Source organism: Megascapheus bottae, chromosome 12 (genome assembly GCF_031878675.1).
Source record: "Megascapheus bottae isolate mThoBot1 chromosome 12, mThoBot2.hap1, whole genome shotgun sequence".
NCBI lineage: Eukaryota > Metazoa > Chordata > Mammalia > Rodentia > Geomyidae > Megascapheus > Megascapheus bottae.
In genome coordinates, this window is record NC_143520.1 from 10,122,074 (window position 1) to 10,149,065 (window position 26,992).

At 38.7% G+C, this 26,992-nt stretch overlaps 1 protein-coding gene across 1 annotated transcript in view; it reads right to left on the minus strand.

The window, feature by feature from the left end:
- The window catches only part of LOC150056198 (cell division cycle-associated protein 7-like), a 196,897-nt gene that overhangs the window by 112,889 nt on the left and 57,016 nt on the right, over positions 1 to 26,992 (minus strand). Inside the window, exons 3-7 of the mRNA XM_090342621.1 lie at positions 15,460 to 15,547; positions 11,248 to 11,349; positions 5,851 to 5,916; positions 3,959 to 3,987; positions 3,269 to 3,406 (exon numbers count right to left, since the gene is read on the minus strand). Of these exons, the coding sequence (XP_090198747.1) occupies positions 3,269 to 3,406; positions 3,959 to 3,987; positions 5,851 to 5,916; positions 11,248 to 11,349; positions 15,460 to 15,547 (423 nt within the window). The remainder of the gene's footprint in view (positions 1 to 3,268; positions 3,407 to 3,958; positions 3,988 to 5,850; positions 5,917 to 11,247; positions 11,350 to 15,459; positions 15,548 to 26,992) is intronic.

The following is a 26,992-nucleotide window of genomic DNA, read 5'->3' on the forward strand; positions in this document are numbered from 1 at the left end:
TTTAATCAAGTGTGTAAGGTACTTCTTCAGAAGAGCTACTGAATAATTCTATCTGAGTTGCATAAGTGATTAGGAAAAGGTAAGGGGCATCCCAGAAGGAGACTAGTGTAGTGATGGCTGCAAGACCGAATAGGGTGAGGAGAGGCAGCACAGGTAAGCCTTATGCCTGCGTAAAGGAGCGGGGAGGGGCCGCAGGAGGGCTGCGCGGGAAATGAAACTCCTCAATTTACTGCAATTGCTACACCAAGGGGCAAGATCAGCCAGAGCAGGTAAATGAATAGATGTGGCTTTCCTACAGAGTTTGGGAATAAAGAAACAGCCTTAAATAAATCAAATGCTCCAGATCACCAAATGTTCTAGTGAACAGCCTCATGCCCCTGCTTTTCTTAATCTGGCTGGCAAAGATACTTCACACACATGTGTGCGTGTGCATGCACACACATACAAAGGCTGGATTTGGTGGTGATAAAGTCTAACATTAAGCATTTCAGGAAATAATACCAGGAAAAAAACCAATTATTCTTTTTTTACTGTTTGTTCCAACATATTCTGTTGGAAAGTAACCTAATTCTAATAAGACCTGAACTGTATTTCTTGAAGAGTTCTTACCCTGAAAAAATAAGACAGTTTCATTTCATATCTTGTGTGTTTGTGGAGCTACCACAGCCCAGAAGTCAGCTGATAGATGAAACAGAGGAAATCATCTTATCCATGAGTTTGCCATGAACTTCCATGTTCAAAACCTCTAATGAAGCCTTCAGTTTGATTCCAGTTCCATATCTTATAATGATTTTCTGGTATGTACTTACATATGCATGCATACATATACATGTATGTATATATGTGCCAATAGTGGGACTTGAACTCAGGGTCTGGGTGCTATCCCTTAGCTTTTTCTGCTCTAAGCTGGCACTCTACCACTAGAGCCATAGTTCTACTTCTGGCTTTTTGGTGGTTAATTGGAAATAAAGAGTCTCACAAACTTTCCTGCCCAGGCTGGCTTGGAACTACAATCCTCAGGTCTTACCCTCTTAAGTAGCCAGCATTGTGAGTATGAGGCACCGGTACCCAGTTGCAATTATTTCCTTTTATTAATTCTCCAGGTTTGGAAATGAACCAAAAAGAAGGCAAAATGAGATAGGATAACTTTTCGTACATTCAACACAATGATTTTTGGCACATAAAAAAAGAGAGAACTCTGTTGAAGAAGTCACTTGGAAGTCTAAAAATACATTAAATGACGCTGTAGAGGGTGCAGGCCAAACATTACTGTGATCTTTCACCTTAAAAATATTTTCCAACTCGTTGTATATTGAGATGTCCTCAGAGCATAACTGGGCTCACAAGGAAAATTTCTATTTCCAGTTTGCAGAACAGAAACTTGGACGAGGCTGTGTGCTTCTCCTGTCTTTTCTCTTGAGAACAATAGAAAGCCATTACCTGAGCCCGGCTTGTTCTGGAACAAGGCTCTCTAACAAGAGAGGCTGCGTCTTAAGCTACTGGGTTTTGGCTAGAGAAGCTTCCAGAAGCTAATCCTTTCTGCCTTGTCATTAGGCTGGCTTTGTTTCGAAACAGTGGCCAGGCCTTGTGTTCTCAGAGGGTTCATTTTTTTTTTTTTTCAATGATTTTTGTTTGCTGAAGTCTTTTCTAATGTGTATGTGTGTGTGTGTGTGTGTGTCTGTGTGTGTGTCTGTGTGTATGTGTATCACACACTAAATGTACTTCTGGCTCTATCTGCAAGAGAAGTTTTCACGAGAGTATACAAAAATCTCCCTTCTTACAAAATGGAGAGGAACAATAGTAATGTTTATCTGCTTAGAAACAAGGATCATGAGATCCATTTCTGGCACTGGCTGGGTGTTTATTTTAAGGCAGTCCACAGCTAGCTAGTTTTCCCATGTGTTGTTGTAAGAAGCAACACAGATTTATCCATCTGGAGTGGGTTAGTACTGTTAAGAGAGTGTAGCAGGGACTAAATTCTTATAGCAGTCTAAAAAACAAAGAAAGAAAAAGAATATCCCAGGAAAAGAAAAGCAAAAACATATTCCAGTTGGAGGGTAACTTTTATCTTTTTCTTTTTTAAATCATCTTATCTATCTGTGTGTGACTGCTTTGTGTAAGAAGAGGTCTCAATCAACATAGTAAGCTCTTAATGAACTTTGTGTAACCGGATGCTCCTCCTGACAGTCTTGGGCATGCTCCTCCTTTAGAAAAGACACCAAAAGTTCTAAGAAACGACACTAGACAGTCACTTTCAAAGACATTACCACAAACCATAGCCCCACTGCAATGACCATTCTCTCCTCTTCATAGATGTCATCATTATTTTGAAAGCACAAATACTTTCTTCATTTAAAAACTCTGTCATTGAGGACTGGGAGTTTGGCTTAGTGGTAGAATGCTTGCCTAGCATGCATGAGGACCTGGGTTCAATTCTTCGGTATCACATATACATAGAAAAAGCCGGAAGTGGTGCTGTGGCTCAAGTGGCAGAACGCTAGCCTTGAGAAAGCCCAAGGACACTGAGTACAAGCCCCAGAACTGGCAAAAAACAAAACAAAACAAAACAAAACAAAAAACTGTGTCATTGATCAAGCCAAGAGAATCTGGCCGGCATGGTTTGTACTTTCTCTTTCACTAATAGCATTTGTTTAGAACGAGCAGAATGAAAGGGGTTAACATTAAATCCAATCCTGAATTGTTTGTAATTAACATAGCATGCATATATACTTCTCTGAAGAGAGGTCTGCTGACAGAACTCTATCTATGATGCAAACCAGCATTCTGTAACTGGGAATTATTCCCATTTACTAACTCACTTTGGTAGACCATTTGGTAGTCGGATAGCACTTAAGCATCCATGGAACAATGTCAACTTGTTCCAAGGGATCCAGTCCACTGCATTACAGAAATAGTCTACAGTCTTGTTTTCCCCAGAAAAAAAGAAAAAGAAAAAGAAAAAAAAAGCCCTCTCCATAGAGTACATTAGATCAAACATGAATTCAAGTTCCATCTAACTTGTTTCTTGTTGTTGCTGTTGTTGTTGTTTTATCTCAACACAGGACAAATAACTTGGATACATAGAAGTAATCAGAACAGACATTTTGTCAGTTAGGAAGCTATCTTCCTGTGCCCCTGCTCTAGGCATTTCTCCAGAAACAGCAATCCTGTCTCCAGTACAACAAGGTTAAGTTGTGTCATCTTTTTTCTTCAGGCTGATTGCTCCATGTATGTACTTTGGAAGACAAGAAATGAGAAACAAACTTACCACACCATAGGAATATGTGTCACAGGTTTCAGACACAGGGAGACTCTGGATAACCTCTGGAGCCATCCAGGGGAAAGTTCCAACCAAGGACATGTGTGTTGTATGGTTATGGAACCGTGAGGCACCGAAGTCACAGATCTGAAAACAGAAGGATCAGAATCAGCTTCCTATGGACTGCCTTATTATATGGGAATTTGTGATACTGATAAACAGAAATTAATCAAGAATGATTTTGTTGGGGGGGGGAGGGCTTAAACTCAGAGCATGGGCACTGGACTTGAGCTCCTGGTACTCACCTCTTGAGCCACACCTCAACTTCTGGGGGAAATAAATCTCAGGGAAATTGCTGCCCCAGTGGGATTCAAATCTTGTTCCTCAGATCTCAGCTTCCTAGGTAACTAGGACTATAAATAGGTGTGAGCCACCTGCACCTTTGTATTTTTTTTTTTTTTTTGCCAGTTGTGGGCTTGAACTTAGGGCCTGAGCACTGTCCTTGGACTTTCTCAAGGTTAGAGCTCTACCACTTGAGCCTCAGCACCATTTCTTGCTTTTTCTATGTATGTGGTACCGAGGAATCGAACCCGGGTCTTTGTGCATAATAGGCAAGCACTCTACCACTAGGCCAAACTCCTGGCCCCGAAGCCACCTGCACCTTTAAAAAAATTTTTTAATTAAAGAAAATAGTCTTACCTTCAATACTCCATCAGCAGCTATAACAACTAAAGAAAAAAAGATATGACAATGATTATTTTGTTTGAACAGTTGTATACTAAAAATCTAGCTTCAATATGAAAGTATAGAACATAAAAAATTTAAATCTTCTTCCTTCTCTTAGGGGTAATTTTCAGAAAGTTAAGCCTATATGTTTTCATAAATACATAGGGTTGGTAAAGCACCTGCCTAGTACCTGGAAAGTCCTGGAGTTCAATCCCTGTCACCACTACAAAATGCTATAGTAATAAAAAATAGTGGTATTATAGAACCTCCATGCTATTTGTATGGATAATTGATATTTTCAATTTATTTTATTTACTTATCTTTGTGCTTGCAGTGAGGCTTGAACTTAGGGTTCTCACTTGGGTTTTTCACTCAAGACTGATATTCTACCATTTGAGCCAAATCACCACTTCTAGGTTTTGCTGGTTAATTGGAGGCTTTTCTTCCCTGAGGCTGTGATCATCAGATCTCAACCTTTGGAGTAGTTAGGATTACAGGTGTGAGCCACCAGTGTCTGATTAACATTTTCCATTTGTTTATTAATCATAGGTTTATGTATTGATTTAGCTAAGCATTATTTTCTCATGGAAGATCTAGAGTCAAATGATTTAAGTCAAATGATTTCTGTAGATTGAAATTCTGAGCAGGAACTGACAATGTATAGTCATTCAACTCTGACAGTTTCTAGTAGATTCTAGACTATTTCCTAAGAAGTTCAGATTAGCCAAGTATGTGTCACGAGTGCTTGGTTCCACAAAGCTTCTGTTTAAGAAGAGGCAAAGGTTAAGTGATGACCTGGAGGAAGACAAGACAACCAGGTAGAGCCACCTGGTAGGGCTACTGTGTGAGTGTTGAGGACCACTGATGAGTGACAAATGCCAACAATTTTCCCTGTTTGGCCCTCCACCCTCCATCAGGCACATACTTAGTCCTGAGTATCAACAGAAGGCACTCAACCATGCCTGGGTCTTCTTCCTCTCCTTGTCCTCACTACTTATTCTAAGGACCACACTACTAGCAAATATCCATTTTTGCTTCAGTGGTCTAAAGGTTTTCTAAAATAGAAAACAGTGGTTCTTCTCTACTGAGAAATACTTAGGGGCACAGAAATCATTAACTGATTGCAATGTTGTTTCCCCTCCTTATTACTTTTTAAAGTAGCCACTCTGTTGTTTCCTTAGCTAATTCTGTTCATGCTAAATAATCCTACTGCCTTGCTCCAATAACTCTCAAATGATGTAATGGAAGAAATCCTGTTACCATTCCTACTTGGAGGTAATGTCTAATCCTGCAAGTTATTTTAAAATGCTCACACTCCAAAATGTACTGTCCAGGATGTTAAATAAACTCAAAGAGAACAGAGAGAAGAAACTCACAAGCATGCCAATCATTTGGGGGGGCACTTCTCCAGAAAATGAGGCACAAGTGACATAAAGAATTTTTCACTACACAATTCAGAAGTAACAAAATTCAAGATTGTGGATCCAGAGAATCACCTAAAAATAGAAGACTAAAAATACACTCCTGTCCACTCTGACCTAGCAGTGCCTCTTTCAGAAAATAGAGATGTGTTAAAAATTTGCCTGGAAGGCATTCAGCTAAACAGTTCTTATAATGGAAAAAAGATGTAATCAATCCAATGTCTGCATTCTGTGCTATTCATACAGCAGAACCCCCAGCAGCTTCTCCAACTAATATTTTGATTTCTGATATTTACCAAAAGTAGGAAGACTTCGTGGTAAGGCAAACAACAGGTTACAAAAGAAAGCACAATGCTTATCCCTATACACACACAGGGGCACATAACTTACAAAAAAAGTAAACAAACCAAAAAACAAGTAAAATAAATGCACAGGGCCACATACCATTTCGTGACTTGAGATCCCTGTGAATCACCTTGACAGGGGCCTCCATGTGTAAGTAGTGCATTCCTTTTCATGAAAAAGGGAAAAAAGGCCTATTAGTGTTTTCCAGCATTGCCTCTGCATTGCCACTGATTTTTTAAGAACTTAGTAAAAAACTCTTCTTCATGATATTTCAGAAACACCGTAGAGTTCTATATAAGTCATAGAATTTAAGCAAAATTTATAATGAATTTCACTAGGAATAGGGCTTGTTTCTTAAAATACCTAATCAGGACACCTTAATTTTTTTTGTTTTTTTAGAATCTTCATGGAAATAGCTTCAGTAACTTTTGGAAGAGGCACTCTGTAACTAAGCTAGTACACTATGAAGGGCCTTCTACATCTGCCAGAGTTTTGTCTAGGTGTTCAGTTTTCATGTGGATGCCTGCTGTTACCTAATTCAGCTTGGTTTATTTTCTCAGTACTCATTCAAAAGACCTGAGGGCCAAGATAGGGTAGAGGTCAGGAGCTAAAGGATTGATAACTTATAGCTGGTAAAGGGTTTTGTGATTTTCTGATGGAAAAAATATAATAGTAAAAAAAATGTTTTATTGTCTTCACAAAAATAAGTCTTTTTAGAATTTAATTTTAATTTTTATTATTTTGCCAGTCCTGGGGCTTGAACTCAGTGCCTGAGCACTGTTCTTGGGCTTTCTCAGGCTAACACTCTGATACTTGAGCCACAGCACCACTTCCGGCTTTTTTCTACATATGTGATCTACCTGGGTCTTCGTGCATGCTAGGAAAGCACTCTACCACTAGGCCAAACTCCTGGCCCCATAAAAATAAGTCTTGATACAAACTATATGTAAACACACTCCAAAATTATCTGTTTATTTTTGTAATCTTATAAACATACTCTAACAAGTTATTATTTTGAATCAAAACTTGCACTTTAAAAGAAAGTGTACTTCAAAAATGGTTGATCTTTTTCTGTGTTTATGTACTATCTACTCACTTAGAATAAAGAAAAGAAACTTTTTAAAACTAAATACTTCCTCTCCCTTCATTTCTTAATTTCTGTTTTCTTAACAATGAAGAAACAGTCCCTCTCTCCACCAAATCCAACAGGTTCCTTTTAATAATGGGCTGTCCATAGATGTTAACTTAATAACTAGGTTTGGGTTTTTAACATTTATAGAACATTTCAATTTTATAAAGCTTAATTAATGATCTACTACTCTTCTCCTATTCAGATTGTTATATATTGAGAAATCATGAAAGAATAGAAAAATTAAAAAGGAAACATGCTATATAACAATATCACTGAAAAGAATCACAAAAGTATTACTAATTTGAGTGATATTCTACATACTTCAAACTGGAAAAACTGCTACTTGAGTGGCATTTAACAATCTTTCTTTTTTCTGGTTCTAGAGCTTGAACTCTGGGCCAACATATTGTCCCTGAGTTCTTCAGCTGAAGGCTAGCGTCTATCTCTTGAACCACAGTGTCACTTTTACATTTAACAGTCTTTATGAAAGGATTTCATAATTACCTTATTCTTGTTAGAATCAAATTCCTGAATATGTTTTCAGGCAGACTATTTAACTACTAGTAGAGGTAGTGATAAACAGTTTCAATATTTGCTGACAAAACACCTGATTTAAGTAAGGAAGCTTAAAATAAACATACTTTCTTCTTCATGGCAGATTATTGTAAGAAAAATACTGTAAGTGTTTTGTGTACAATGAGTATGTGTGTGTATAGACACACACATACATATATACATACCTATGTATATGTACTGGACAGGGCTGAAATCATATACACACAGAATTTAGCACATTACTACCGTAGTACTTATAATCTTATAAAATTCTATTCAATTTATTGGGTGCCTCTGGCTTACATTTGTAATCTTAGCTACTCAGGAGACTAGAGGTCTGCAGGGGAAAAAAAAAAAACCAAATTCTTCAGACTCCATCATAAAAAATAACCAGCAGAGGGGCCGGGAGTTTGGCCTAGTGGTAGAGTGCTTACCTAGCATGCATGAAGACCTAGGTTCCACATACATAGGAAAGACCTTGGTACCGCATACATAGAAAAAAGCTGGAAGTGGTGCTGAGGCTCAAGTGGTAGAGCTCTAGCCTTGAGAAAGCCACGGACAGTGCTAAGGTCCTGACCTCAAGCCCAGGACTGGCAAAAAAACAAAAAACAGCAGAAAAGAATAGCTGGAAGTATGGTTCAAATGGCAGAGTGCCAGCTAAGAGGCCCTAAGTTCAAACTCTAATATAAAATAAATAAGTAAAACCTCCTCTATGTTCTTGTAGAACCATTTCTCATGTTTTTTTAAATATTATTACAAACCATTGAAAAGATTGATCAAGCCCTGAGTTAAAAAAATAAATAAAATAAAAAACTGGAAAAGGCTGAAAAAAGATACTTCCATTGGATTTAACATGCAACGTTTCCTTTAAAATATGTGACATGGAAGCTGGGTGTGGTGGCTCACGCCTGTAATCCTAGCTACTCAGGAGGCTGAGATCTGAGGATCGAGGTTCAAAGCCAGCCCAGGCACTAAAGTCTGTGAGACTCCTATCTCCAGTTAACCACCAGAAAACCTGAAGTGGTGCAGTGGCTCAAGGGGTAGGGCGGTAGCCTTGAGCTGAAGAGCTCAGGGCCAGCGCCCAGACCCAGAGGTCTGGCGCCCGCCATCCCCCCGCCCCCTCCCCGCAAAGAAAAATTGACATGGAGGAGATTTTGTAGACAATTGAGGCTGATGCAGATTGATCTGCCCCAAGTGCAGGGTGGTCTGCAGCAAATTCAGATGTCTTTGCGAAACACCCTCATTCTCTTCAAGGAAGAGAATTCTTTCTGAATGTGAGGCTTTACTCTCTCAACAGCAATGATGTTGAGCAATGCCTATTTCAAAATGCAAGGGCCAGCTCTTATTTAGGATGAATTATTCATTCTTTGATTTCAACATATTGTTACTTCAGTGGTTTCAATCCTGGTCAAAGTGAAAGGTATACAGGCTAAATTTGAAACAGGGTCAACAAAGTCAAATTTTCCTACTTAATCTCTATAACTTCTACACTTTCACTGTGTTGGATAGAGCTGAAGTCACCCCCAACTCATTGACTTCTTGCTCCATGCATAGACTAAGAGGATTTGGCGATGTTACACATTACTTATGACTTAAGTAGATAAGCCTTTAGACTCAGGGAAGCTATTCCTATTCAGGACCTCTGGTTCCACTCTGCTACTTAATCCTGTTTCTTCTCTTCCCTCTCTTCTGGTGCATAGCGCCAGCCCTCTTGAGAAACTGCAGGTGATGGCAGAGCTATTCTGGAGCCAAGAGACTAGTCCCTTGATCAGGAATAATGTGGCAGCACAGGGGTGGGTGGTGGTGGTACATGCCTGGGTCTAGGGCTCAGGTAAAGCACAGCTGGAAGCACAGTGGCCCATGGTAGTTAATTTATCTGATGTCCCTCCATCCTAAATGCCATTAAATAATACTGAGGTATAATTGCCTGAGCACCTTACATTGTTGAAATTTGAAGTGCCCCATGTCAAGGACTGCATGCATGTACATTTACATTATACAAGCACAGTATATTTCTTCAGTGCTGCAGACAGCTCCCAATAGCAGCAGTCCCTGAGATGCCGAGAAGTGACTATGATGTTTCATGAAACTATCTGGAAGAATATGAAATTTTAAGGCTTACTTGGATACTTGATACATGAATACATGGTTAAGTTCATTAACCCAACCAAAGCTTTGAATACTCCATTCTGAGCATAGAGTTGTTGCTCCTTTCCCCCTCTTTTCCCTCCCTCCCATCCTCCTCCTCTTCTCCTCTTTCTTTACCATATAGGGACTTGAACTCAGGAGCTGGGAGCTATCTCCCCCTTCTCCTCTCCTTCTCCCCTTGTCCTTTGCTATGCTGGGGCTTAAACTCAGAGCCTGGGTGCTATCCCATAGCTCAAGGATGGCATTCTACCACTTGAACCACACCTCTACTTTTGGCCTTTTCCTGATTTATTGAAAATAAAGAGTCTCCTGGACTTTCCTGCCCAGGCTTCTGCTAGCCACAATTCTCACATCTCAGCCTACTGATTAGCTAGGATTACAGGTGTGAGCCACCAGCTCCCGGTTGCTTGCTATTCTTATAATGTAATAACCTATCATTCATTGGCAGCATCTTACATAAAGCTTTGAGGGAAAAAATTCTTTTTTTTTTCTCCTCCTCGCAGGCCCCATTTCAAGAACATGACAGGTGCAAAACAGTCAAGGAAATACTCCCAAAGAAAAACTATTATTTCTGAAGGCACTGTGTGGCTTTGCCTTGCAGTGAAAGCAAAGCTGGGACTGCTCCCCTTACAGAGTGCCAAGGAACATTATATTTGCTTTGTAAAAGAGATGTTTGTAGAGAAAGAAGTAATAAGATGCAAAGAAGTTAATTGCCCCAGTAAAATATGGACACACTTGCTTCCTAGAGGTTGCTAGAATACAAATGTAACTATCAGCACTCATTACTCAGATCAAGTTGTTTCCAAAGCAACTATGACAGTTATAAATAAAACCCCAAACTGTTCAGTTAGGAAAAATGGAAAAAAAGATAAAAATAAATGGAATTTGAATTGCTTTAGAAAGCATTAGTCTCTGCTGGAATTAGTGGGGAGAAAAGAACTAGGCACCTTGTTTAGAGATTTTGTGTGGTAAAAAAATATTTAATTTCCAAGGGTGGTATCCAAGCTTACATTAAATATAGAATAAAATCGGAGTTACTTTTATATAGCAGAACCAATAAAAATGCTTACAAAATGATTACCATTTTGGGAATATTATTCGGCATACAAAATAAAGATTATTAGTCCTATGAACAATTATGATTTTTGGTACTATAAAGAAACTTCCAAAACAACATCAGAATTTGTTTATCCCATTTGATGTATTAAGCAAGCTTATCGATTATGTCACAGAAACAGCCAAAATACCTATGCTGGGGTTTGGCTGATTTTGTTGAAATTAAAATGAAGGAGGAGGAGGAGGAGAAGAAGGAGAAGGAGAAAGAGAAAGAGAAGGAGAAGGAGAAGGAGAAAGAGAAGGAGAAAGAGAAAGAGAAGGAGAAGGAGAAGGAGAAGGAGAAGAGGAGGAGAGGAGGAGGAGGAGGAGGAAGAGGGAGAGAGAGAGGAGAGAGGGAGGGAGAGAGGGAGAGAAGCAAAGAGAGAGTGAGAGAAAAGGCATTCAGGAATGGAAAGACAAGACCTAAAATATCTGTCTTAAAATATCTGTTCAGTAAGTTGATTGGTCTAAAACAATAAAGTATTTAAAGACAGAGAATGAACGTTCTGGCAGAATACCCCGTGTGCAGTTGTACGGAGCTCTGTAGGTAGAGCAGGCGGCTTTACCTTTGGCCACGTCGGTGGCCCAGGTCATGATGTGATCCATGTCCATCTCCTCACTTCTGTTACTGTTAATGTAATCGTACAGGGACCCCAGACAGGCATATTCTAGTGTACAAGGACAGAGAGTGCAAAATTAAAACCAAGCTACGTTTCAGGCAGGTCTTCATCCCCTAGTGAAAAAAATATGTTAGAGACCTTAGGAAAAGACATCAAACATACACATAGATATAGATATATACATACATATGTATATATGTAGTATATATAGTGTGATAGTGTGCATACAGTGTGTGTGTATAGAGTAGAATATAGCATATATACTATATATTGCATATATACAGACTGTGCACATATACTATGTATATATATTTCTTTTAAAATGGCTTTAATGTAAAACTGCATGCCATCTAATCCGTCAGCTTTCAGTTGTGAGTTGTTTTGGAAGTGGGCTGGACAGTGATGCTTCCTGTCATATCACACTCCTCCCAGCCCTCACCCCTGACCTAAGAGAGGCCTCCCCTTTCTTTGCCCTTTCAGGTTACTTCAAATAGGACTACACCAACTGTGGTCTTTGTGTGTCTAACTCCATCCCCTTAATGTATTATTTTCAGTGTTCATTCTCATTGTGGCATGAATTTTATTTCTTAATATGGATATACATTTGCCAGCTGATAGACATTTAGATTGTTTCTAGTTTGAGGTTATTAGGAATAATGGATATTCATGTCTGTTGTGGGAATATGTTCATTTTTCTTATGTGGAGAGATTAGAATTGCAGGTCACAGGGCAAGGTTAGAAGCAATCAAATCGCACTGCAGAGAGTGTGTATCATGTAATGGTGCCACCCGTGGTGAATGAGGGTTTCGGTCTCTTCACATCTTGGCCAACATTTGATACTGTCCTTTTCACAGTTAGTTGGTTGAGAGCATTTCTGACATTTTCTACATGCTTGATAATTCTGCTTACTCTATCAATTATGGAAAAGATTGAAAGTGGTTATTGTTCAATTGTCTGTTAAGTCTGAATCTCCTTTTGATTTGATCCATTCCTACTTCACTTATTTTATGAGTTGGTTGTTAGGTGTACATTATTTATAATTACTACAAATTCCTGATATATGGACCACTTTATCATTATAAACAATGCTCTAACCTCATAACCTGCCCTCTCTGCTGAGTGAGCTGGGGTGGAAGCTGAGGATGAATGAAGACAAACTTGGGCAAATGGTGTTTAATATTACCTCCAATTCAGCAGGTTTTCAAGCACAGCCAACCTCAGATTGCTATATATGCTTCAAAAACTGAGACATAAGGAAAGTCTCACTATAAGAGTCCATCTAAGAAGATGGAAGAGTCTTTCAAGACTAGGTCTCCCAACTTCCAATTCCTATTCCAGTGTTCTTTCCATCACTCTAATAACTGGTTCTTCTGCATTCTCAGCATTGAATGGCAATAGTGCTTGGCTCCAATAATGTTCTCTATTAACAACAACAACAAAATCTAAGTTCAACTCAAGTCATTCAAATGTTTTCCCTCCAGGTCTCCAACAACTGACACAGATAATGAGGTTCATAGAAGAATATCTAGATTAAGCTGACTGATCAAGGTCCATGGCCTGCCATCTCACATTAAGATTTACATGTGTTCAAGAAGTAGGGTAAGTGCCACTGCTCCTAGCCTGCTTGATCCTTTAAATCCCAAACTCAATATGGTTGGCATGGATACTTCTACCCATGCAGAGACTAGGCTTTGCCCTAACACTGCAGAAAGTTGGCTGAAAAGATTTGAATAAGCATTGGCCTTGAGCAAAAACAAAAACAAAATAAAAACAACAACAACAACAACAAAAACCTCAGGGACAGCATCCATGTCCTGAGTTCAAGCCCTAGGACTGCAAAATAAATAATTGAATAAACAAACCCTTATCTCTAAGAATACGAACAGTAATATTAATTAAATTTAAAACTTCAAAATGTGGCTAATAGGACATAAGAAACCTTTAAAAGTATAATTTTAACATCATAATTCATAATGTGCTATTTAAGAAAATTAGCCAAGCATTGTAGGCTCACATCTGTAATCCTAGATATACAAGAAGCTAGGATTTGAGGGTCATGGTTTGAAGTGAAACCAGGCAAGAAAGTCTGTGAGACACGTTTCTCTAGATGGCACCACAAAAGTTAGAAGTTCAACTGTGGCTTAAGTAGTACAGTACTACTGCCTTGACCAAAAAAAAAAAAAGCTCAGAAACAGCACCTAGGTCCCGAGTTTAAGTCCCAGACTGGCACATACTCACTCATGCATGCCTGTGGGTGTCAGCGCATGTGTATGTGCACACACACGTGCACACACAATGTGAACAATTACTACTTATTGTTTCTATAGAGAAACAAATAAGATCTATGAAGAAATGACCAATTTAACAAAAATAACTGGTGGTTTCAGGTATGAGTAGGAAATGATGAGATACAAGAAATGAAAGGCTGACTAATCATATGGGAATACTAAGTAGTATCAAGCATCCTCATGAAATGACTTGGATCCTTTCTCCTGGATGAGACTCAGAATGTGCTAAAAATGGGTGATTCGTATCTACTTCAGGACTGACAGAAGATGCTTGGAAAAGGAACTTGAGTCTCTTTTTCTATTCTTCATCCCCACTTCAAACAACAACAACAAAAACCTAGAAAATTCCAGGGACAGCCATTGACTTAGTTCAGCTAAAATCTCCCTTTTCCAAATCATTAAACCTCAGGGTATAAGAGAAGAGAAGCAGTTTCTAATTTCATTGGTAGACAGGAGCAATATCTGTCAGAGAAGAAGAATAACAGCCATAAGCAATGATCCAAAACTGAATTCAGATATAGAAAGTAAATATAACAAGGAAAAAATAAAAACACTAGACTTGGGGGAAAACAGTCATGATAACTGCGGCAGAGAAAGACAACTTTAAGTCAGAAATCTGATCCCAAAGATCAGTTGAAGTTCTCCCTAACAATACAATCCATGCAGGGATATTTACAGTAATTAATAAGACATGCAGGCTCCAGAAAAAAAATTACCATGTTCTTCATTTCCAGGGCAGATCTCAGAATAGGAAATGGATATAAAAGACTGTCCACCTAAGAACCTACTACTAAAGAGCAATGCATGTGAACATACACTCCACCCAAGGATGCAAGTGTCAGAAATGATGTGACCAAGACAGAGAAAGCCCAGCCTCCCAGAACCTGAATGCCTTCAAGAGGAGTCAGGAGAAAAGCAACATAAAAAACTTGTGTCACTCTATTTCTACCACTTGAAGTTGTTCATGGGGGAAACTAAAGTCAAAGAGTTTCACAAAGTAAAATAAAAATGGTTTTACCCATCTTGTAGCGTTATTGTCAGTGGCAGGTAAGATAATTGTATTTGAAAGTTCCCAAACCAATTCTTTCTCCTGTGAGTGTATTGTTCATTTGTTTTTTTCTATAGATAGTCCAAGTTGTTAGGTTGACTCTTTTAAGGTTTCCTGGATTGTTTTTCTTTTAATCAAAGAACCACCATGATAAAGAACCTAATTAAATATATCTAATTTAAAATGAAAAAATAAAAGCTGCTCATGAGATTGTACAAAACAAGCATGCAATGCTAAAAAGTTGTGCTCTTTCCATGTTTTTGTGAGGAAACTTTTTTTTTTATCACATTCATTTTTGGAAAGGGTATTTAAAAACTCTGGCTCCAAATTATGTGATAATTTAGCTCAAGGTCATTAGCAGCTCAGATGACCAAACCTTAAAAATACTGTTCTCACATCAGAGACCTTGAGGAAAGAATCCTCTAATGGGATTAATATGCCTTGCAAAGAATTACAACAGGAACAGTTCAAGAAATCTTAATTTATAAAAGGTCACAGAGTGACAAAAAACATCTCACAGTTCAAGTAATTAAATGAAATTTTAGTTAAATGGCACCTTTAAATATTGGCATTGCAGCTGCGAGTGCATTTAAATAGCATTTACACAGATATAATTAGCACAATTAAACATGGGTAGAAGTGGAAACACCATTCTTAATTATATTGATATAATCAGTTTTATTAATGCTTTATGGCAACAAAAGTGACATCTGACAGTAGCACACAATTCATGACTAAACCTGATATTAAGCATTTTAGCATATTAAGGAATCTAAAGCTAGATACCTGCGGAAAGAAAGAAGGCAAATCATGAGTCCGTACCTGTGACGATGCCATAGTTGGGAGGTTCAAGAATTACTCCATAAAACTGGATGATGTTTCTGTGACTGAGGACACTCAGTATTTCTGCCTGTATAAAAACCAAATGCAAAGCTGTATAAAACTTTTTTTTTTTTTTTTTTTTTTGTGGGTCACAGGGCTTGAACTCGGCCTGGGTGTTGTCCCTGAGCTCTTCAGTTCAAGGCTATCGCCCTACCTGTGGATGAAGCCCTACTTCCCATTTTCTAGAGGTTAATTGGAGATAAGAGTCTCAAGTCCTTTTTTGCCTGGGCTGGTTTTGAACCTTGATCCTCAGATATTAGCGTCCTGAGTAGCGAGGAACCACTGTGCCCTGCTTTTTTACATTTTTAATAGTTATACTAAACAGGCTTTCTAATTTCCAGTTTTCTTTTACTTATATTCATAAGATACATACACACTCAACAACTATGTGATGCTGATAAAACTATCTATAATAGCATCTCCGAAAGTTCAGTTTTTCCTATGGATGCTTTATTTACAAAGTCTAGGTCTTAAAAAGCTGAAACAAGTTTGAACTTCTGTTGGCTGAGCCAAAATTAAGGTAAGGTTTTTCAAACATTAATGAAATACATTTACATAATAACCACATATAATTTATATAAGTTATGCATAATATAGTGGTCTGTTTTTGCATGTATGGTAACTATAAGCATAGAATGGTAGATTCCTGGATGATATGACAGGAAACCTTATTAATAAACTTTTGAATGCATTAATATTAGAAAAATATTCTAAAGAATAACAAAAATACAGTATATTTAGTAACCTTAATTTTTACAGAATACAGAGATAACACAGTGTAAATCTACAAATACCCACATAAAGACACTCCTCTCTAGATAAATCACTTATGTTTTTAAAAATTTTATTGCTTTTATAGATAAAATATAGCGAAACAAGAACTATAAATACCTGTAAAATCATGTAGAAAAGGTCTAGTATTTTAAGTGAAAGACTTATTATTGGCAGTAAAATAGATTATATATAATTTTTATTATCTTTAAGTATTGTATAAAGGAGTTTCAACATGTCTGTTTATAAATACAATGCAACTTGATCCATTTCACTACTTCCAATATCCCCCATCTCTCCTAACTCCTCCCATCCCCTCAAGTTACTGGATTCCATTTTCACATCTATTCCTTGACTATATTCACTCATGCTCAAAATAGGATTTTAACTTCTTTCTCTAGGAAGGGGCTCATTAAGAATGCCAGCAATTGGAACTGGGAGTATTGGCCTAGTTGTAGAGTGCTCACCTAGCACATAGGAAATTCTGGGTTCCATTCCTCAGTACCACATACACACAAAAAGCTGGAAGGAGTGTTGTGGCTCAAGTGGTAGAGCACTAGCCTTGAGAAATCCTAGGCCATGAGATCAAGCTTCAGGACTTCCAAAAGAATAAATAAAAAAGGAATGCCAGCAATTAAGACAATGAAGAAGGTAAGGTCAGACAGTAGATGCAACTGTTTTGAAAATCTGTATGTTATGAGTTGTTATTTGCTATACACATTGTTCCACTGGTCAAGTTGAGATTTTGTTTGTTTTTTTGTGTTTTGTCGGTCGTGGAGCTTTAACTCGGCCTGGGGTCCCTGAGCTCTTCAGCTCATAGCTAGTGCTCTCTACTTGAACCATAGCACCACTTCTAGTTTTCTGATAGTTAATTGGAGGTAAGAGTTTTATGGACTCTTGTGTGCCTGGGCTGGCTTCAAACCACAATCCTCAGATTTCAGCCTCCTGAGTAGCTAGCTCAAGTTGAAATTTCTTTAAAGACACACTCTATGAACCTAGTTTTGAAGGTGATGTAACTAGGTCAAAAATAGACCTGAGGATTGTCACAGGATTAATATGGAAAGGAGGGAAAAAGCAATTATCAGTGATTAGATAATTATTGATAGTTATTTGACAAGTTTCCTATTAGCAAAATGGGTGTTGAATGGAGCTACCTCTGCTTCATCAAATGATTCCTTGACACTACAATGCTGCTTCAGGCAGAAGCTAAGTCCACCAAGCATCTGGCCACTGTTCAGTTTCTCCCATAGAGGAAAACATATTGATCACACATCAGAATTATTTAAATGCATGGCAATTTTCATTCTCATTATGAAACAAAGGTGCTTAGGCTGCACTGGTTGCTCCCACCTATAATCCTGGCTAAGCAAGAAGCTGAGATCTAAGGATCAGCTAGTCTGGGGAGGGATGAAAGTCCGTGAGACTCTTAATTCCAACTAACCACCAAAGAGCAGGAAGTTGACTCTAGCAGATGTGGTAGAGTGCTAGCCTTGAGCACAAAAGCTCAGGGATAGCACCCAGGCCCTGAGTTCATGGTGTCCCAGGGCTAGTGCTACACATGTGCACACACACAAAGGAGCTTTGTTGTAAAAAAAAAAAAAAAAAAAAAAGGTCCCTGTGAAGTTTGGAAATCATCCTGTTACTCTATTTTGAAGTGGCAGCTAACTAGTAAAGCATTAGAGTTCAAGATGAGGAAAGCAGGAGAATTAATGTTTGTACCAGACTGTCTAACTAAGGAGAAACAAAATGGCAGAGGGCACAGAATTGCTCCCACATTCATTCTGTTCTTGTACACCTGGAAAGTCACCTTAGAGTGGATTTCCTAAAAATAATGGCCAGTCCACTAACTGCACAACTGCAGCAAAAGTCACATTGAAAATTTATATTCACTAGCCCATTGTTGACAATGACAATTTGGAAGGCAATGCATGGCCTCTCGTAGGCTCTGCAGTCCAAGACAAAGGAGCCCAGATTCCTAAGAGCCTGTTCCTGCTATACATGCATGCTTCCAGCAAATTCTTGTCCTCAGCATTGGAGTACTTCAAGGTTAAGGATACAGAGCTTTTGAAGTCTTCAACTTTCCAATCCCAGTTTTCTACACAATGCATTTTGTCATGTCTTTCCAGAAGGCCCTCTCTAGGTGAACAAGGCTTGTTTCAAGCCATACCTGTTCTTCTCCTTGAATGTTTCTGCTGATGCTCTTCCATGAGGGCTGAGAAATGTAGCCTGATTCTCAGCCAAAGGACTGCTTGTCACCCAGACTGCTCATGAACTAGATGTGCTATAAAACTTGATGGTAGCTGGTGGTTCACATCTCTAAATCCTAGCTACTCAGGAGGCTGAGATCTGAAGATCACAATTTGAAGCCAGCCCAGGCAGGAAAGTCTGTGACACTCTTATCTCCAATTAACCCTCAAAAAGCTCAAGTGGTAGAGTGCCAACCTTGAGCAAAAAAGCTCAAGGACAGTAGCCAAGTACTGAGTTCAAGCTCCAAGACCAGCATCAATAATAATAATAATAATAAAATAAAAAGGGGGGGAGGGAAGACTTGAGAGATTTTCAGTCCTGTATTTAATCACCAGAGTGTCATATACAGGTCATGCTCCTGGAGTCACTTTGGGTTTAATGAGACCTATTCAGTATCACACAATGAGCAGCAAACCTCACAATTCTATAGGCTCTCTTTCAAATGATGCTCTTCAGAAATTCAGAGAAATAAGGAAGGATAAATGAATGAATTCGGATTCTATAACAGAACCCAGCCACCCTTCCTAATGAAAAAGGAAGGAAACTGGTTACAAATGCTAAGAAAATGTAAGCCAGTTATTATGTTCATGCTTCTGGAAAAGTGACATGCAGTTATGTGGAATTAACCATCAGGACCACGACGTCTCTGGTTGACCAGTGGTTGCTCTGGGTGAGACATCACTACAAACTCACCACATGGGGAAGGGCCTGGCCTCTCTCCCGCCATCATGCTCCTCCCCCATTAAGTCAGCCTGAGTCAGACTAAGGGCAGACTAACCTAACATAGAACACGGCTTTTGACCCAAATGTAGAATATGGCTTTCCACTAAATAATTTATATAACTTAGTCAAAGAGATGGCTGCTATGGGCTCAGTTATACAAAATGAACTTCATGAAATCACCAAAGGTTTACCTATGAACTAATGAAGGCCTAGATCCTTTAAAAAAATGAGTAGCAATATAATTTAACCAAACACTAAACTAGGTGAATAAAACTTTGAATCCTCATTCCAAAATGGATGTCTATAAAGTTACTTGGTCATTCTGGACCTGACTCTTGTCCTAGAAAATGTCTTAGATGAACAGGCATCTTCCAGAGTTCTTCATGCTTTAAATTCCTATTCATTTCTGTATTAAAAAATAATGTATTAACTGGGCACAGTGGCTCACACCTGTAATCCTAGCTATTCAGGAGGCTGAGATCTGAGGATCAAGGTTCAAAGCCAGCCCAGGCATTAAGGGATGTGAGACTCTTATCTCCAATAAATCACTAGAAAACTGGAAGTGGTGCTGTGGCTGAAGGGGGAGGGCGGTAGCCTTGAACTGAAGAGCTCAGAGACAGCATCCAGGCCCGGAGTCTAGGCCCCAGGACTGACATACATAAATAAATAAGGTATCATTATGACTATGTTACACTGAATACATGCTTAATAAATATCCACTAGATTGAATGGAGGGAATTCACCATGGTGTATTAGGACATCCTATGTAGATCATCTGGCTCTGGCAGGCATCTTGGCTGTGCTGCTTACTGGCAAAGGAAACAGGTAGTCTTGAATGTGGTTACCAAGGCCCATATTCTGCTAAAGGCTTAGTCCTCAGCTTGGGCACTAGGAGGTAGTAGAAACCCTGAAGAAGCAGGGCCTATTGAGAAGTCTTTAGGAGATGGAAAACATACCTCGGAAAGGGAAAATTGGACTCCAGCCTCATCCTCTTCCTCTCCCTTGCACTCAGCCGTGAAGTAAACATACTTTCCTGCCGTAATGTATGGTGTGCACCACACGCCCAAAGCAAGGAAGTCAAATCATTTAGAGGCTAACACCTCTCAAACTGTGAGCCAAGGTAATGTTTCTTCTTTTCAAGTTGATTTATGCCATGTGTCAGTAACACTGACTTGCTAAAGGCCTGGTGAATATCAGTAATAAGACATGACTTTCTTGGGAGAACCCAACTCTTCCACTTCTGCCTTTTTTCTTTCTTTCTGATATATGCCTGTTTTAAAAAGCAAGGTTAAAATAGCATGCTTTTCAACATTTTATAATTTAAAAATTAACTTGCATGAAGTGAGTGCAACCTGAAGACGTTTCAATACTAACACTAATGTTTCCATGAGACTATTATGACTCAAGCTAAGCATTTTATGAAACGTGGACTTTAATCTCATAACAAACCACAGACTAGGCTGGTATAGTAGCACATGTCAATAACGTAGCACTTAGAAGGCTGAGAAGTAAGGACTCTGAATTCAAGATTACCAAAAGCTATCTAGCAAGACGCTATCACCAACTAACTAACAAAAACCATAGGCTTGAACTTACTAATGTCACACTTTTACAAGGAAAAAAAATCCAGACAAACAGAAAACTTTAAATTTGTGTAAGGATACAGTAAATGGCAAAGCCAAGATTATAATCACCAAACTATACTTTATTTCACTAATCTTATTTGAGAATATAATGGAACATTAGCTTGTAGGACATCCAAACATAGCAAAAAGTCTCAAAATTTCCAAAGGTCTCTGTAGTCAAAACCTGTGAAGGCAAGGTCCTCAGGGCCTCTCTCAGGGGCTTCACTTCACATTGTCATGTGTCCTGGCATTCTACCGTGCACATCAGGTCAATAAGCAAGGATGAATTCTTTTCAGGCACTGGGACTTCAGGCCAAATTTATAGCTAATAAAACCAGTTAATTGCACAGCAGGAGGCACCCTCTCTCTATGCAAAAATTACATGGTAGGAATTTTGAGCAACTCTCACAATCTGATTAGCTAAGTGCTTTATAATATTACTCTACAGTGCAACAGAGTTTGATTATTTACATCCCATAAGAGAAATGTTTTCCACATTTATTATGGAAATCTACAAAATCATTTACAAGAGTTTAGGCATATTTAATTTTAAAATAGTCTGAAAAGTCCTTTAACGTCTTTTTTACACTCCAATTAAACAGAATCTTGAATACTTGAATTCTTTTCAGCTAAGCTAATAAAGATTTTACTATTTTGGGGTTCTGCTGGCATATCAAATATTGTTTGGGGGTTTACTGAAAAGAAGGAAGAGGGAGAAGGAAGGAAGGAGAAGGAGGGGAGGGGGAGGAGGGGAAGGGCAAGAAGAAGGAGGAGAGGGAGTGAGGGAGGAGAAGGGGGAAAAAACAGCAGCAAACACTTTCAGGTAATTTGGAACATATTCGTTGGAGAATGAAGGATTTAATATCTTCCAGTTTTTGTCTTTGCGGCCCCCAATTACAACCCCATCTTAATGGAATTCTACTCTTAACAGGCAGAGATCACTTCTCCTCTAGGAGCTTGATGAAAAGACAGCCTCCATTTAACTAAAGCCTCTACTACTTAAAAACCGCCATCTTCCTTCTTACCAACCTCCATGCTGAAACCATGGAGACAGGATAATTTTTACATTAGCCCCAGTTTTCCCAAAACTTAAAATTCTACTTTTTATCATTTTCCTTGACATATCTTATTTTTAGTCTTGGTTATTTTACCCATGCAAAGAAAGATATCTGTCATTATGAAGACATAATTGGTATTAGATAAAATCACTATGCTGAATGTAGCTCTTGTCAAACCCATCTTTAGCTGGGCTTCAGTGGCTTACGGCTGTAATCCTAGCTGCTCAAGGAGGCTGAGACCTGAGGATCATAATTCAAAGCCACCTCAGATAGGAAAGTCTGAGACTTTTACCTTCAATGAACAAGAGTGCCAGCCTTGAGGGAAAAAGCTCCTTGAGAACACAAGTCCCTGAGTTCAAGCAAACACCTATTGTCTTTATTTCCTCCCATCTAAAAGACAAGAAACCATTGGTATTCTTACATTCAATTACATGAAAAGTTAAACCTTTAAGTATAATGATCTTCGTAAAAAAAGAATATTTATGATTTTTCCCAAATGATTTGTTTTTATCCCACTGCTTCAGTGGTTACTTTACAGCTCTGCTGTTCAAGTTCGTTGCTAGGAATGTTGGACCCAAGTTTGTTGCCTTTATCCAGAGAATATACTCCTAGGTGTGTATTTACCACATACACACAATCGAAGATTTTCTGTGATACCTTATCAGGCTGCTTGTGACTCTCAAGAAATGAGGTCTATTCTGCGTGTAACCAAATATAACCTGGTGGTGACTGATGTGAAGTACTAGCCTGTACCACAGCAACATTCTGTAACCTGAGATACGAACAAAAAGCACACGAGGTTATTGCTGGCTGGAGCTGAGACAGAATAATGGCCCAGACATAAGCCCAGAGATAAAGAAGAAAACAAATTAGAACCCCAGTCTGCTTTCCAGGAGACAAAAGAGAATGGACCACGAAGCATGACAATAAAGGTTCTGTTCGTCTTTAGAAAGACATATAAAAATTGGATATATATGAGCCTAACTACGTAGTTTCACTACTATAACTCTTTTGTAATTAACCACTGTAGTAACTCTTGAGTTTCAGAACTTGTAAGCCGAGTACATGCTTACTCATTCCCTATAATAGCTGTCCTTCATGGAATACTTTCTATAGATCAACATTGTCTCATCACTTCACGTACATTAACTTGTTCAGTCCTTGAAGTAAGCACCAGAATTATCCCTTGAGAAACTGGGGAATAGAGAAGTTAAGGAACTTATTCACAATATTCAAATGAGACAATCTTACTGCAAAGCCAATGATTTTAATCACAAAATTATGAATAGAAAGTCTTATAGTCATACAGACGTACATACCTAAATCTATCTATCTATCTATCTATCTATCTATCTATCTATCTATCTATCTATCTATCTATCAATCTATCCATCTATCTAGCTTGCTCTTCGTTCTTTCTTACTTGCTTTCTTGCTTTCTGTCTGTCTGTCTGTCTGTCTTTGTTTCTTTCTATTTTTTTTTTGTCTTTTCTTTTTTGGTTCTGGGGATTGAACCCAGGACATTGACTTGCTAGGCAAATGCTTTGCCACTGAGCTACATCCCAGACCTATCCCTACATATTTCTCCAATGTTAAATGTGAATAAAATACTCCTGTGACAGCATTTATGACTAGGACTTTGTGTATACTAAATGTCTTCATGTGGGTGCCAATGGCTCATGTCTGTAATCCTATCTTCTCAGAAGGCTGAGATCTGAGGATTGCTGTCCAAAGCCAGCCCCAAATGGCATTTCATCATTGGGCCTCTCAATATGCAGCGCATTATCCATGCTCATTTACGAGGACCACTGACTCCAGGGCAATGGGAAACACTTTGAGTCCTCTTGCCAGCATGACAACGGCCCATCTGTCAGGTAAGAAGATGACTAGGAAATGCTAATGGCCTGCATCATTGTAGGTATATGGAATGACCACACTCTACCTAGAAATAGGCACAATTTGAAAAGTTTTTCAAATCTTTCTATTTTTTTAAAGAGGAAATAGTATCCATTCCTTTGTAGACCTTTATAGTAACATTTTTTTTAAAAAAACAATCAAATAAATGTGAAAAGACTTTTGAAAATAAAAACTATGGGAATACAATATACTACTGTTAGGCATAAAAAGAGTTAGTATATGCAAAATAGCAGAAAATTGTATGTATTAAGTTCCAATTACTGGTTAGCATTATCAAAGTAATTATTTATATCCTCCCCATATTGTATCCTACTGCATATATCTTCAACAGTTGTCTGGAGTTCAGACTTCCTTGTCTGGCTAGCAAAGTTACTTTATTTGTTTACTTTTTTGCCAGTCATGGGGCTTGAACTCAAGGCCTGGGCATTGTCCTTGGACACTTTTTGCTCAAGGTTAGCACTCTGCTGCACAGTACCATTTCCAGCTTTTTCTGAGTCTGTGGTACTGAGGAATCGAACCCAGGTCTTCGTGCATGCTAGGCAAGCATTCTACCACTAGGCCACACTCCCAGCCCCAGCAATGTTACTTTCTGCATAAGGAGACCACCTTGGAGAAGCATCCTGCTCAATGGGAGAGAGCAGGAAAGACCAGAGGCACAGAAAAGCAGAGGCATTCATGGAATCTCAGAGGTTTCACTTCAGACCCAAATGCCAGTCTTCAGCCTGGTGCCAGCAGCTCACATTTGTAATCCTAGCTACTCAGGAGGCTGAGATCTGAGGATCACAATTCAAAGTCAGACTCGGGCCCTTTTGGTAAAGCACAAAATCCAAGAGGGACATGACAGAGACCAGCAAAGGACTCAACCAACACCCAGACTTTTCTTGTGAACTATCTGCATGCGGCTTCCAAGAGTCATAAGGAAGAAGTTACCAAGGATGAGGGCACAGAGCTGTGAGCTGGCCAGGAAAAAGCTTCTTCCACCACACATGCCACTCAGAGCACATATCCAAACATCAGGAATGATGGGCTCAACTCAGTGGCTTCACCACAGTAAAATAAAGGGAAAGCTTTCCAGCTGGAGCTACTCCAAATGCCACTATACATTCTGCCTCTTGTAGCAGAAAATTTAATCAGAAAGTACTCCAAAAGGTTTATAATCCAAAAGCCAGGAAGACGCTAAGTCATGTTTTAGTAGAAAAGCCAACATGTCCACTTAAGGGTATGTTTGTCTAACCCATTATTTTTTTTAATGTAATGTTAGCAGACAAAAGTGGACAGATGAAAACTACAGTGTGTGTGTGCATGTGTGTATGTGTGTGCGTGTAGACGTGAGGGACTCCTACTGGGGACAGGTAGGGAATGGAGGTATAAGAAACAAAGAAATAATAAATTCGTTAACTGAAATAAGAGTCCCTTCCAATTCTCAGCATTATTTTCCTGAAAACTATACTGTCAAAAATCAAGGACAGTTTTAAAATATCACTTCTAAGACTTCTTGATTATGCTCTTAGTCTTTGAGAGGTTAGAAAAAAACAAAAGTAACAAATAAAATTAGACAATTTTTTTCTCTAGTCATTTTTAAGGCTAATTAGAGAAGACATTTCCTAATCAAATTATATTTTAGAAACATATGGACAGCTCATGAAGTTTGGTAGTATGTTATTCTGAGTTAAAATTGAAAGTATTATATGTAGTGGCAATGCTAAAATTTCAACAACCCCACGACACTATTGTTCACATGCCATAAAAGAAAAAAAAAACACATAAAAAGAAGTTGGACATTGGAAGTTCCCTCACACACATGTAACACTAAAGATAGATTCTGGCCATCACACTATGTACTACAACTGTTAAAATCCTAGAAGAAAATACAGGAAATATCTCCATGACCTTGAATTAGGAAAAGCCTTCTCACACAGGACATACAAAGTACAAGCAATCAAAAGAAAGATCAACTGGACTTCATAAAAAAAGTAGATGTATTTCCATTTCAGTAAGGAACAATCAAGAAAGTAGAAGTAACTCACAGAATAGAGCTGTGGGGTTGGGAATGTGGCCTAGTGGTAGAGTGCTTGCCTAGCATGTGTGAAGCCCTGGGTTTGAATCTTCAGTACCATATACACAGAAAAAGCCAGAAGTGGTGCTGTGGCTCAAGTGGTCGAATGCTAGCTTTGAGCATAAAAAGCACAGGGACAGTACCCAGGTCCTGAGTTAAAGCCCCAGGAATGGTTAAAAAAAAAAAAAAGAAAGAAAGAAAGAAAGAAAGAGAGAGAGAGAGAGAGAGAGAGAGAGACGGGGGGGGGAGAACAGAGCTGTCAATTTCTCTAAGTCATGTCTCTGTCTCTGCTAAGGGATTGGTATCTAGAACATATAAAAACCTTACAGCTCAACAATAAAAAGATAAAGAACCTTATTAAAATAGCCAAGAACCCAAACAGTGCTCCAAAGAACAGCATCAGGTGCAAAGAGGGCCCTTGTGTTTCTAATGAAAATTAGAAACAATGCAAATGCCTATCTCATGACTGGATAAATAACAAATGGTATGGCAAGGTAATAGAGCATTACTTAGCAATGAAAATAGATTAACCAGATATCCACGCTAACCAGATGAACACTAAATACTGAATCAGTGAGAGAAGGCGAACACAAAAAGGCCCCATATTATGTGATTCTATTTATATGAAACATTCAGAATAGGCAAATATGTAGAGAATGGAAGCCAATTAGTTGCTGCCTGAGTGGGGTAAGGGGAGCCACTGGGAAATGGTTGCTGATGGGAATTAAGTTTCTTTGGGGGTGCTGAAAATATTTGAAAAGCAAGACTCTGTATGTCTATGTATTAACCATTTACAATATGGCACATTTCAATTTTTGCATTTGCCTTTCAGTAATATTCACCTTCATGGGCTCTGTTCTGCATTCTAGAACAGGTTAATTATGCCTTTTATTGAACTTCACATAAACAGAATTTGCCTGGCTTTTTGCTTTGAATTTTTTTGTGTGTGTGGGGGGGGGGGTCATGGGGCTTGAATGTGGCCTAGGCGCTGTCCCTGAGCTCCTCAGTTCAAGGCTACCACCACCCTAATCTTGAGCCAAGCCCCACTTCTCATTTTCTTTCTTTCTTTCTTTCTTT